Source organism: Podarcis pityusensis, assembly GCF_964106645.2.
Source record: "Podarcis pityusensis genome assembly, chromosome: 9".
NCBI lineage: Eukaryota > Metazoa > Chordata > Lepidosauria > Squamata > Lacertidae > Podarcis > Podarcis pityusensis.
The window spans coordinates 48991634-49004163 of NC_138034.1; the positions used below are offsets into that span (position 1 = coordinate 48991634).

General features: G+C 41.2%; 2 protein-coding genes across 2 annotated transcripts in view; both read left to right on the top strand.

Annotated features, from left to right (window-relative positions):
* The window catches only part of SMIM43 (small integral membrane protein 43), a 243752-nt gene that overhangs the window by 165735 nt on the left and 65487 nt on the right, over positions 1-12530 (top strand). The window lies entirely within an intron of this gene.
* The window catches only part of TNIP3 (TNFAIP3 interacting protein 3), a 69102-nt gene that overhangs the window by 4159 nt on the left and 52413 nt on the right, over positions 1-12530 (top strand). Inside the window, exon 2 of the mRNA XM_081022028.1 lies at positions 9545-9647. Within this exon, the coding sequence (XP_080878154.1) occupies positions 9545-9647 (103 nt within the window). The remainder of the gene's footprint in view (positions 1-9544; positions 9648-12530) is intronic.

Consider the following 12530-nt stretch of genomic DNA (forward strand, 5'->3'; position numbering starts at 1 on the left):
AAGAATCCTTTGCCTGAAATACCCACCCACGGTGACAAAAGCATGTGTCAGGCCCCTTGCCTCTGGAATTAATTTCCTCTCAAGATGAGACACAGTTAGGGTGGGTAAGGCTGTATGCCCTCTTTAGAAGCCCTTGTTCATCATTAAACCTTGTGGTACTTCATGAGTGAGCTGATCACAAGGATGGCACAGAACAAGTTTTTCCCATTTCCTATTTGAACAGAGCTGTCTCTGTGCAACCAAGCTCCATTTATATCCCAGCTTTTCTCCAGAGTGTGTAAGATAGTATATACAGTCTACCTCCATTTTGTCTTCCCAGGAACCAGGGCAGAACAGCGGGTATTGAGAACAGTGGTCAGATTCTAGAAGGCCAGGGCTCATTCTCTCATGTGGAAACCCTTTACCCTTATCCTAGGCATGTAGGACATCTGCATATTTACCCAATGGTAAAGTAACTCAATTGTTACTGTGGTTTTATAATTTATTGGAAGCTGCCCAGAGTGATGATGATGATGATGATGATGATGATGATGATGATATTACACCCCTCCCTATATTCTTACTTAATATGTTCCAGATTTAACACCTTGCTTTGAAAATTGATATTGAAGCTAACCCCAGATGAGTCATGTCACCAGTTAAGTCCTGGCAGGGGGCACAGTCCAAATACATTTAGCAATTGTTCTCTACCTTAAGGATGTTATCAAAATTAAGTGGTGGGGAGAAATCTATAAAGATAACTTAGTCCATTGCACTTTAAATCATGGGTAGGTTATGGTTATGATTACAATTACAATTAGGTTGTGTTCTCCAAATTAAGGTGGGCTATGTTAGTAGCAGCAGCACTATACTCAGCTTGTTCCTATTTGTTTTTGGGAGGAGGAGAAAGCCAGAGAGAAAACAAGGGTGGGGGACGAGAGAGAGAGAGAGAGAGAGAGAGAGAGAGAGAGAGAGAGATGACTCATATTGTAAAACAAAAATAAAACTGTCCATTTTTTTTCAGTTTGGGACTAAAGGTGGGTGGAAGTCTATTGGCTTTAACCAGAGCACTTGCAAGATTTTCTGCACTCAGCAATCTTCACAGATGACCTTAGGTTGTATGAATAGCTAAAGATAAAGATTCTATTTTGCCATTAATCTGCAGGAAAATGTCATTGTTTCTTTGGTTCATTCACACAGCTGCACCTTTGAGGTGTAGCAGTTTGAAATGTAACTTCAGTTATACACCCCTGGATACTCTTGCCACTTCTCTTGCAATGTTGCTGTCAACTCTTCTTATCTCAGTGCAGATCTGAGGTTTAGATTCCAGTTCACACGTTTCTCCTGCAGGCAAGCACACACTCAGGTGGAGGTAGGGCTTTACCCAGATGCCTGCCTTTGCCTGAAGCGATAATGTCAGGTTGTAACAGTATTACTCAGATGGAGGTTGCAACTTTAATAAGCAGCCACTGTGGGAAATCACCTTCCTAGAGTGGAACTGTGTACACACTGTGATGTGCATGTTTTATAAAATGGACAAACTTTTTAATTCAGATTTATAATATTTTCAGTGAATAAAAATCTGTATCACTCCTGGCAAGAACTTTTCCTGTTACCTTTCTTGTTGATAAAGCAGGCAATGTATGCACCTGGCAGCAGTAGCAGTGGCCTGCATTGTTTTATTGCTTGTTGTGCTGGCCAAAAGCAGCTGAGAGCTAAGACTCGTGACCTCCCGGATGTAAGAACCTGGTCACTTGTCTTCTGTGCCATTGCCAGAACAACCTCAAATTCACTTGCAGACGAGTCACTGAAGAGATTTCTAATATATTTGCAAATACGTGTCCAAGTAAGTCCATTGATCTCAGTGGGACATTCATCTGTCTACGTTTGCACTGGATTGCACCTTTACTAGCTCTAACCTACACAGGGTGTCATGGCACTTCCTCTACATCTGCCAAAAAGCACCATGTGGCAGGCAGGCAGGCAGGCTTTCCCCTGCACTTGTGACACAGTCACAGGGACGTAGAGTGCTCCAAGATGTCCACTCAGTACTGTAAATGTTGAGACCTTGCAAATGGGTCAGTTGCAATATTTTAATTTTTCCTTAACTTTTCACATTTCTTCAGGACATGGGCACATAGCAACATGTCTGTTGGTCCATCTAGCTCTGTATTATCTGTGCCCAGGGCAGCTGTCTACCAGCTCCATCTGGTATGCAGGCTGAGACCCTACCTGCCCGTGGACTGTCTTGCCAGAGTGGTGCATGCTCTAGTTATCTCCCACTTGGACTACTGCAATGCACTCTCCTTGGGGCTGCCTTTGAAGGTGACCCAGAAACTACAACTAATCCAGAATGCGGCAGCTAGGCTGGTGACTGGGGGCGGCCGCCGAGACTACATAACACCAGTCTTGAAAGATCTACATTGGTGCCCAGTATGTTTCCGAGCACAATTCAAAGTGTTGGTGTTGACCTTTAAAGCCCTAAATGGCCTCGGCCCAGTATACCTGAAGGAGTTTCTCCACCCCATCGTTCGACCCGGACACTGAGGTCCAGCACCGAGGGCCTTCTGGCGGTTCTCTCACTGCAAGAAGCAAAGCTACAGGGAACCAGGCAGAGGGCCTTCTCGGTAGTGGAGCCCACCCTGTGGAACACCCTCCCACCAGATGTCAATGAGATAAACAACTACCTGACATTTAGAAGACATCTGAAGGCAGCCCTGTTCCGGGAAGTTTTTAATGTGTGACATTTTAATGTATATTTAATCTTTGTTGGAAGCCGCCCAGAGTGGCTGGGGAAACCCAGCCAGATGGGTGGGGTACAAATAAATTATTATTATTATTATTATTATTATTATTATTATTACAGGGCTGGTGCTATGATTAGGCCATTTAAGGCAGCCACTTGTGATGCAGACCTCAGAGGAGTGCAGTACTGACCTTTGAGGAGCCCATTTTAATACATATTAGTTTTTTGTTATATCGTAAAGATAATATTTTACTTTTATTGTATATTTTGAAAAAGCGGTATCATTTTTTTGGGAAGTAATTCATACATTAGAATTTTTTGAGGTGTGTGTGTGTGTGTGTGTGTGTGTGTGTGTGTCTGTAAGTAGTTAGCCTTGCCCGGGGCACAGAATAGTCTGACACCAGCATTGACCGACTACATTGATTGGCAGTGGCTCCTACATTGCAGGGGGTTGGACTACATGATCCTCAGGTTACCTTCCAACTCCTTGATTCTATGATTCTTCAGGGTTTCAGGCAGGGAGTATGTCCCAGACCTGCCCAGAGAAGGTGGAGATTGAATTTAAAAATTCAGATTAAATAAGTGAAAAATGCAGGCTGGTATTCTGATGTCAGTGGTGCTATATGGATTTTCCAAAAACCTGTATGCATGAGGACTACTGATCCCATTTGGAAACATATGAACATGCAGATAAGCATGCATAAGATTGGGATGTTAGAAAAAAACAAACTTGTTTGGTTTTGGGGTGACAATCACTTCCAAAGTTCCTCTCTTTCATGGCTGATTTTTCCAAAATAGAAAATGCTATGTAGTTTTGTTCCACCCACCCCTGTAATTCCAGTGTTTGAAACTAACGGTTGCATAACAAGCACAAAGTAAGAGGTGAAGCTTACTGTAATAACTGCATTTGAGAGAAGCTTCACCTATAAAATTTTGACTCGTCATGCAGCAGTTACAAGCAGAGGAGCCCAGCTAGAAAAAAGTTGCAACTCAAATAGTGCACAATTGTCCAAAGGCTTTTAAGAAATATTTTCAGTTGCACTGAAAGTCAGGCCCCTGCCTTTATAAAAGAATATGGTATGTTCTCATATCCCCAGACAGAAACCATCTTTGAATTTTTTGATGAATATAGAGTTTGGTTATCTAGTCACAAACATAATGAAGCAGAAATCTGCTCACAGCAATTGAGAGGCAAATACTTTTGTTTTTGAATTCACCTTAGAATGTCTTTAAATAATAGTTCGGTTGTTTAGGTAAAGTGCTTTCCTGACTAAATTGTGAGTGCCCTCTAGACTTTAAAAATAAGTACTGCAGTATTGTTTTTACATATACAGTGGTACCTCTGGTTACGAACTTAATTTGTTCCACAGGTCCGTTCTTAACCTGAAACTGTTCTTAACCTGAGGTACCACTTTAGCTAATGGGGCCTCCCACTGCTGCCCCACCACCACCATGCAATTTCTGTTCTCATCCTGAGGTAAAGTTCTTAACCCGAGGTACTACTTCAGGGTTAGCGGAGTCTGTAACCCGAGGTGTCTGTAACCCGAGGAACCACTGTACATTTCACTAAAGAAAACTTAGAGACTAAGAACAGCTTCACACACGTTCTGTTACTTGCCCAGAAAATGTTTCTGCATAGCTAACTGTATAAAATCCATATGCCTGGTAGTCAGCTGTGGCTATCTGTATGTAGGCTTCGTGTTGCTTCCTACAAGGAAGTACCTTCCCTGCAGAAAAAAGTGTTATCTGAATTGATCTTAACTGGTTTACCGAAACATGGAATGGTGCAAGCAACTGTAGTTTTCTTAGAAAGCTTTTTTACAAAAGCTTTTTAGATAACTTCCCCCCCTCAACTGACCTTCCAGGACTGATATTTCTTAGGTGGGTGATGGTCAGAATTATGTTCTTTTGTAATTTTTTTTTAATGGGAGAGTTGCAGAGTACTAGTTATAAGGTTTTTTTTTTTTTAATTGTATTCTTCTTATCTTTATGATTTAAGTTACTTTGGATGGACATTTGCCCAGAAAAGCAGCTTTAAACTATTGTAAATTGTAATTAAAAATGTGTTGCATGTCTAGGTCACTGGTTTTCTCTATGTAAAAAAAGAGGTCTCTGGGAGAGCAGCACATAGGCAGCATAGGCAGTAGTGGTTCTATTGGTCTGTCAGGCATCTCTTTAGATCACCCATCACAAATCTTTTACCCGCCAGAGGTTTGGACAACAGCTGCAGCCAGCATAGTAGGATTTTCTCCTATTTTTGTCCCATGTTAGAAAACTGTGTTCAAGCCATTGTGCCCCACACATTGTTTTGCTGCTGGTTCTGACACGATTCAAAAAGTTCAGGACTGTCTGTTAAAGGAAATGATTTACATGTATATTTGCTAAGGCAGAAGTCCTTAAAATGTTACCTGGAGAAGGAAAGGAATATTTCCTGGTTGAGAAGGTGTTACGTAATTCAAACGTTTACAAGGCAGAGTGGGAATTTCCTGGATTGCACCTGTTAAATTAAGTAATCAGGAAAGTAAATGAAGTGTCACTCCTACTTGCAAACTGGACTCCAATCTCCTTTATCGAGCCTTTTTAATCATTCTTTCAGATTGGTTGAAAAAGTTCTTAGCTGCACATCCCCTCTCAAGGAGTGGCCCTTTAAAATGCTGGCCTTCCTCTATGGCATATGCCCAGTCCTCTAGACTTCAGCGTTATGGCAATCTCATAACTTGTCCTTTCTTCAGTCTTTGTTGGTGCAATTTATGTGCCCTACCCCAAATCTCTCCTCTTTGTTACTCATTGTTTTTATCTGGGAACGTCCACATATTCGTAGTGAAGTTGCTTGCTCCTGTTAAAAGATAGGTGGGCATGGAGTTTTGAGGCCCTGGCCTGTTGTTTATTTTGCTTTGTTTTGCCAAATTACATGCATTTTGTCTTAGGCTAGGCCTGTCCTTTTAAGGTAGGGTACTGAACCTAGAAAAAACTAGAATAAACAAGTGGAGCCTGCAACAAAATATTGTTATGTACAGTGGTACCTCGGGTTACATACGCTTCAGGTTACATACGCTTCAGGTTACAGACTCTGCTAACCCAAAAATAGTACAAAACAAAAAAATTCCTTCCAGTAGCACCTTAAAGACCAACTAAGTTAGTTCTTGGTATGAGCTTTCGTGTGCAAGCACACTTCTCATACACACGAAAGCTCATACCAAGAACTAACTTAGTTGGTCTTTAAGGTGCTACTGGAAGGAATTTTTTTGTTTTGACTATGGCAGACCAACACGGCTACCTATCTGTAACCAAAAATAGTACCTCAGGTTAAGAACTTTGCTTCAGGATGAGAACAGAAATCAGGCTCCGGTGGTGCGGCAGCAGCAGGAGACCCCATTAGCTAAAGTGGTACCTCAGGTTAAGAACAGTTTCAGCTTAAGAACGGACCTCTGGAACGAATTAAGTTCTTAACCCAAGGTACTACTGTATACTCTTCCCTCCTAAGAATAGTAGGTACTCCTGTTTAGGATTCCAGTCAGGCATTCCGCCCCACCCCAAACCGAGCACTTCAAACACATACACATGCCACAACACTCCACAATGGTTGTTTCCCAATTGATACTCAATGGCTCCTGAACATTCTGTTTTCATTGGGCTATCTCTGGGGGGTGGGGATCCCCTTAATGTTGTTAAAACTTCAGACTTCAAGGTTTCTCTGACCATGCTCATACCACCCTTGTTTTTAAAGATATTGACTCAATTTCTGTTGGCATGAACTATTACATCTATTTCACTCTGTCTATTCTAAATGAAATGAAATGAAATAGGACACACCAAACTGGGTGAAAATAATTTCACCTCATTTATATTATATCAGAAATAATACAACACTCCTGTAATATAAAGGTAAAGGTAAAGGTAAAGGGACCCCTGACCATTAGGTCCAGTTGTGACCGACTCTGGGGTTGAAGCGCTCATCTTGCTTTATTGGCCGAGGGAGCCGGCATACAGCTTCCAGGTCATGTGGCCAGCATAACAAAGTCGCTTCTGGCGAACCAGAGCAGCGCACGGAAACGCTGTTTACCTTCCCGCTGGAGCAGTACCTATTTATCTACTTGCACTTTGATGTGCTTTTGAACTGCTAGGTTGGCAGGAGCAGGGACCGAGCAACAGGAGCTCACCCTGTCGCGGGGATTCGAACCACCGACCTTCTGATCGGCAAGTCCTAGGCTCTGTGGTTTAACCCACAGCGCGTAGGTCAGTATTATTGTACCTGTTAAGTTGTGGACGAACATATCAGACGACACACTGATTCTTCAAACAGCTCTTGTTTATTCAAAGGCCAGAACAGAACTGAACTGAAGGGCTCAATCAGCCTGCTTATATAGAGCTCCATTACAACAGTTACTGTAGCAACTTTCTAAAACTATCCAATCACTGAACGTCACTTTCGATCCTTCATTTGCATAAAAACTATCCAATCACTGAACGTCACTTTCGATCCTTCATTTGCATAACTATCTACAGTATCCCCCTGCTGGCCCAGGGTGAGAACTTCAGTACATAACAGTACCCACACTGCAGATCAGGAACTGAGGCTAGAAGCAGCTTGGCTATGGCTACAAAATTATTTATTTACTACATTTACATCCTGCCTTTCCTCGTTGGAGCTCAAGGCAGCATGATTCCTCACCCTCCATTTTATCCTCAAAACAACTACATAATGGAAGCTCATCTGAGAGGCTCAATTTCACCTCCCAAGCTTCATGGCTGAGTGGGGATTTGAACCCGGTTTGGCCTGGCCGTGGCCCTAGTCCAACACCCTAACCACAACACCAGAATTACTGAAGCAAGATCTGAGGAATCAGAAACTTCCCTGCCAGCAGCCCTAGCCATTTCATTGCATAAGCTCCTGTGTCCCCATTCTACCTACAGATTGGAAATAATCAGGGATTGCTTATTTTAAAAAATCCATATAGGATTAAGGTGCCAGTCTACAAATTGTGCTCACTCATTATGTAAACAATGTTCAGTTCAGTCCTGTCTCAGCTGAGTGACTGCTTTCATGATTTAACCTCTGACTGCTTCCAAATGCCATCAGGCCTACTTAATGCAGCACAGTACACGATACTGTGCAGGAGAATTACATTTTGTGCATTAGGCATGCTGACAAGTTGTGCGAAGTTGAACCACATGCTCCTGATGGACATGGATGAGAGAGTAGCGATGATGACTGTACTCCTGGCTCATGTTGAGAGTCATGTAAAAATCCTAATTAATGAATAAAAAAGTGAGTCACAAAACATATAACCTCCGGGATCTTAAAACACATGTTTCTGAAGTTTATCTTGCAATTTATTTTTGAAGTGTTCCCAGGCATGCAATTTTATTAGTCAAGTCAAGTTAAGTTAAAACGGTAGATGAGTGCCATATCTCTCTGTGTGTGACTGAGCTGTAACTTTCATGACAGAGAGGTATTCACAGTGCACTGCCAGTGAATTGCAATACATTGCAGAGAGCGTTGGCTACAGAAACCCAGGTTAAAATCTTTTTCTCTAATCTGAATTTTATTTTGTCACCTTCCTCAACCTTTCAGGTATGAATCAGCCCCAGGTGATGGAAAGGGATTGGATTGGTTTCCCCCTTTTCCTCCTGTAGCTACATTCTACAGATTGCCTTGCTTTTCCTCTGTAGCCACATTGAGCTTTTTAGACTCTGGTACTTGTTACATGCCAGAATGTAGTTTTACTGGTCATACCACTGAAATAATTGTCAGTGGAGCACAATCTAATATTTCACTTAATAATACAGGCTTAAAACACACTGCCCTCTTAATATTTACTCGTATGAGCTGGGTAAATTTGTACTCTGAACTAGTTTGATAAAAACTTCAGTGATATCCCCTGAAAATAATTAGCACATTAATTGTTTGGGGGATAATTTAGTAGCACTCATTTAGAAGAAGCAACTTCACACCAACAGCCTCCACAAATCTCCTCACTGTACTTCAGTTCTTCCTAGGGTTTCCAATTAAGGTGGGGAAGATTTTAAATGCCTGGTTTCTTTTCTCTCAAACATAGGTGAGCAGACAACTTTGGGGCTGGTTTCTGCCCCTAGACTTCCATCTCATAAAACTGATTGAAACTTTGGTTTTACTCCTTGCTCCATTGCTGGTCCTGTCATGGATTGTGTCCCAGGTTCCAGATATTTTGTTAATAATTTCAAGAGTCAGCAACACCAGCTGCTTCCGTAGCCATCTCTTTCAAAACTATTTTATAGCAAATCAGTCTGCGCTTACAGAAGCTGGAAAGCAGTTCTTATCCAAGTGTGTTTATATATACCTATGTGTATATTTGCCAAAATTTTAACAGAAAAATGCACCCAATCAGAAAACTTACAATACTTATATATGTTTATTCCCTTTTAGTGAATATTTTAATAAACATTTTAACATTTTAATTCAGTTTACTAATAGTTTATATGCATTTTAAAAACAGAAGTATTCATGATATTGCATATCTTTGGCTATGGCCTTAGTCATAAGGGCAGGAAGGAGCTTTTAGTCTTTCCTTCCCCTTGTTCTCTTTTTATACACCCTAATTTACATATTTCTCCTAGAAAAGGTCATCTTTTAATTAACAGATGAGCTTTTCAGAGTTGCTCTTCTTTTACCTAGCAGATTAGCTTTTTGGAGCTTGATGAAAATCCAAAAATAAGATTTAGCAAATAGCACTGATGATTGAAAATATCGTGGATTATTAGTAAAGAGTAGCATTTCTATACCTGATGCATATTTGTCAGTTTTAGAAGATAAAGCGTTTTTTCCTCTTCCTTAACTAGATGCGACAGCACAGAGCTTGATGATGAAATAAGGATTCTGATAGGGAAGAGTGGTGCTTGGGAATCCTGCAAGAAGCTGGAGAGCAGCTCACATCCCCCGAACGTAAGCAACTTTCTTTCCACTTTGTCATTCTTGACAAGCTGCTTTTAATCATCACGACTTGTACTGTGCCGTTGTATACAACTTCCTTTATTGCTTATATGATGGGAACAAACACTTCATTATATCTCCCCTCTGTAGTTGCTTCCTGATTTTAGGGGAAACACTTGTATGAAATGTCATTACTTTTCAGGACTTTAAACCATCATCACCACATCAGTGCTTTCACATGGGGCAGTGATACACCAGTTTTATGCTACTCATTTGCCTATGATCAAAAGCCAGAGATTCGAAATTAACAAAGCAGTGTCACTGATGGCAAGATTGTTATCCCACTGGTATTTCATATTTTTAGGAATGGTGGCAATGCTGGGCCATCTTGTTCTGTTCTCTGTTTCTGAGGTATGCAACACCTGCACAATTTCTCTCCCTCCTGTGGCAGACAGGAAGGTAGGTCTCATGTGTGACTTGGAGTTCTTCTTGGAATAAAGGTTATTCATCTTGGCACTCTGGCTGAATAGGTGATGCAGTTTTTGGTCTCATCACTGCAAAGGTAAAGGTAAAGGTACCCCTGACCCTTAGGTCCAGCCGTGACCGCCTCTGGGGTTGTGCGCTCATCTCACTCTATAGGCCGAGGGAGCCGGCGTTTGTCCGCAGACAGCTTCCGGGTCATGTGGCCAGCAGGACTAAGCCACTTCTGGCGAACCAGAGCAGCACACGGAAACGCCGTTTACCTTCCCGCCGGAGAACTGCTAGGTGGGCAGTAGCTGGGACCGAGCAACGGGAGCTCACCCCGTCACGGGGATTCGAACCATCAACCTTCTGATCGGCAAGTCCTAGGCATTGCATGAATCAGGGGTGGGGAGATTGTGGCCCTCCAGATGTTGTACCCCGATTTTCATCAGCCCCAGCCAGCTTGGTCAATGATACAGGGTTATGGGAGATGTAATCCAGCAACATCTGAAGGTTCCTGGGTTCCCCATCTCTGTCTTAGACACATAAATAACACCACATGCTCATGTATTCCTAGCTCTCACCCAGAAGAAAAAGAGCCCAGTGGTTCCAGAAACTTGAAAAACCAATACATGGAGCATGTATGATATTTTGAATAAGAAGCAACATGTTGCTAGTACGTAGAAAGTAATTTTTTTAAAAAACATGGCACTTTCCACTAAAGATCTTCAATGCAACACAGTTACTAAAATGCTGTTACATACTTGACTTAGGTTATTTGAACATTTCACAATGTTACATTTCTCATGTCTCTTCTCAGCGGTTCTCAGGTAACTCTTTTCAAATGGAATTGTATAAGAGAAGGGAAACAGCAGCCATTTTGCCCAGAGAGCATTCATTCGTATTCCACTCAAACTTAGTGGAAGCAAATCAGGATGAAAGCTTAATAAAGAGGTCATTTGAGAGAGCCCTAGGATCAGGGAGCCCTGGGTTCAAATCTCCACTCAACCATGAAGCTCGCTAAGTGAACAAACCTAAGCCGGACTTTATCTCTCAGCTCAACCTTATAGGGTTGTTGTGAAGGGCAAAGTGTCCTGAAGTTTGGGATAAAAATGGATTAGATAAATGCTCATCCCTTTTTGTACTGCCACAGCTTTGGTTTAGTTTATTTCCTCACCCTCACCCCCATTTCTTTGGCTTTAATACATGGCTTGGAGAGGAGAGATTCAGCTCTTTTTGTTTGTTTGTTTGTTTGCTTCCTTGCTTCATTTCTATGAATTGATGTCATGACCCACCTTGGGGGTTGAAGTGTGGGACATAAATATTTAGATAAAGAAATGAATAATTGTTCCTTGATTCCCTTCTGTGTCTATTTACCCCTGACTGCTATTGATGCAGCTGGGTCGCTTCTCTGGTGGTACAAAGTGGTTGTTGTTACTATCTTCTGTTTATTTTAAGTGTTCTTTTTTAATTAAAGGCAAATTTTAATGTACTTCACTCTAAAGAGAAACAATGTTTATATTTAAGGCAAAAACATAAAGTAAACAAGGAGACAAGCTTTTACATAAGAACATAAGAAGACTTGCTGGATCAGGCCAATGGCCTAATCCAAAATGTTTTAACCTAAAATACATATTTTAGCCTTTATTATGAATTTTTGCATCCATCTAAACCTAAAATATGTATTTCTTTTAAATACAGTGCACATGTTTAAAAATGGGTTTTTTGTGACACAGTATTCGGGAAGTATGACAAATGAAGGATAGCTGTGATCCAGATTGCATATTAATCTAGGATATATAAATTGGGCCAGTTATATGCTGAATATCTGCTTTAAACTCAGAAATAACTGAAAATTGCACATTCAGTCCTCAGATATTAAAAAAGCAGGAGAGATTAGAGTGAAGAAATGTGAAGTTAAACAGAGGCCAGTTTATTTATAACTTGTATAAACTGAAATGCAAAACAGGTGGGGAGGAGAGAATATAATCCAGTAAAAATATATATGGGGGAAAGTGTTTAATAGATTGCAAAAGTTATGTGCTATGCCCTGTGTGCTTGAAGTTCACTTAGATCAGATTTCATATAGCAACACACTACCTATCTACTTCAAAAGAAGTTAACAACATGTTGTATTTTTGGGGGGTGGGAGAACAAAACAAAACAAAACAAAACCTGTACTGCCTTCTGCCGGAACAAAAATACCTGGCTGCCTTCAATTTCCCTCAGAAGGCAGGTGAATCACACAATTCGCTGCATATTTTTGAGGGTGGGATCCTGGAGTGTTTATCTGAGTCTTCTTGATTTTCTTCTGAGGCCCTTTTTCGCAAACCCATTTGGGAGCACAGTGGGTCTGCATGCCTTTCTATAATGTTTACAATTTCTGAAGCAGAGAATTCAGATGACATCCCATAAACTGACATCTTGTAACCC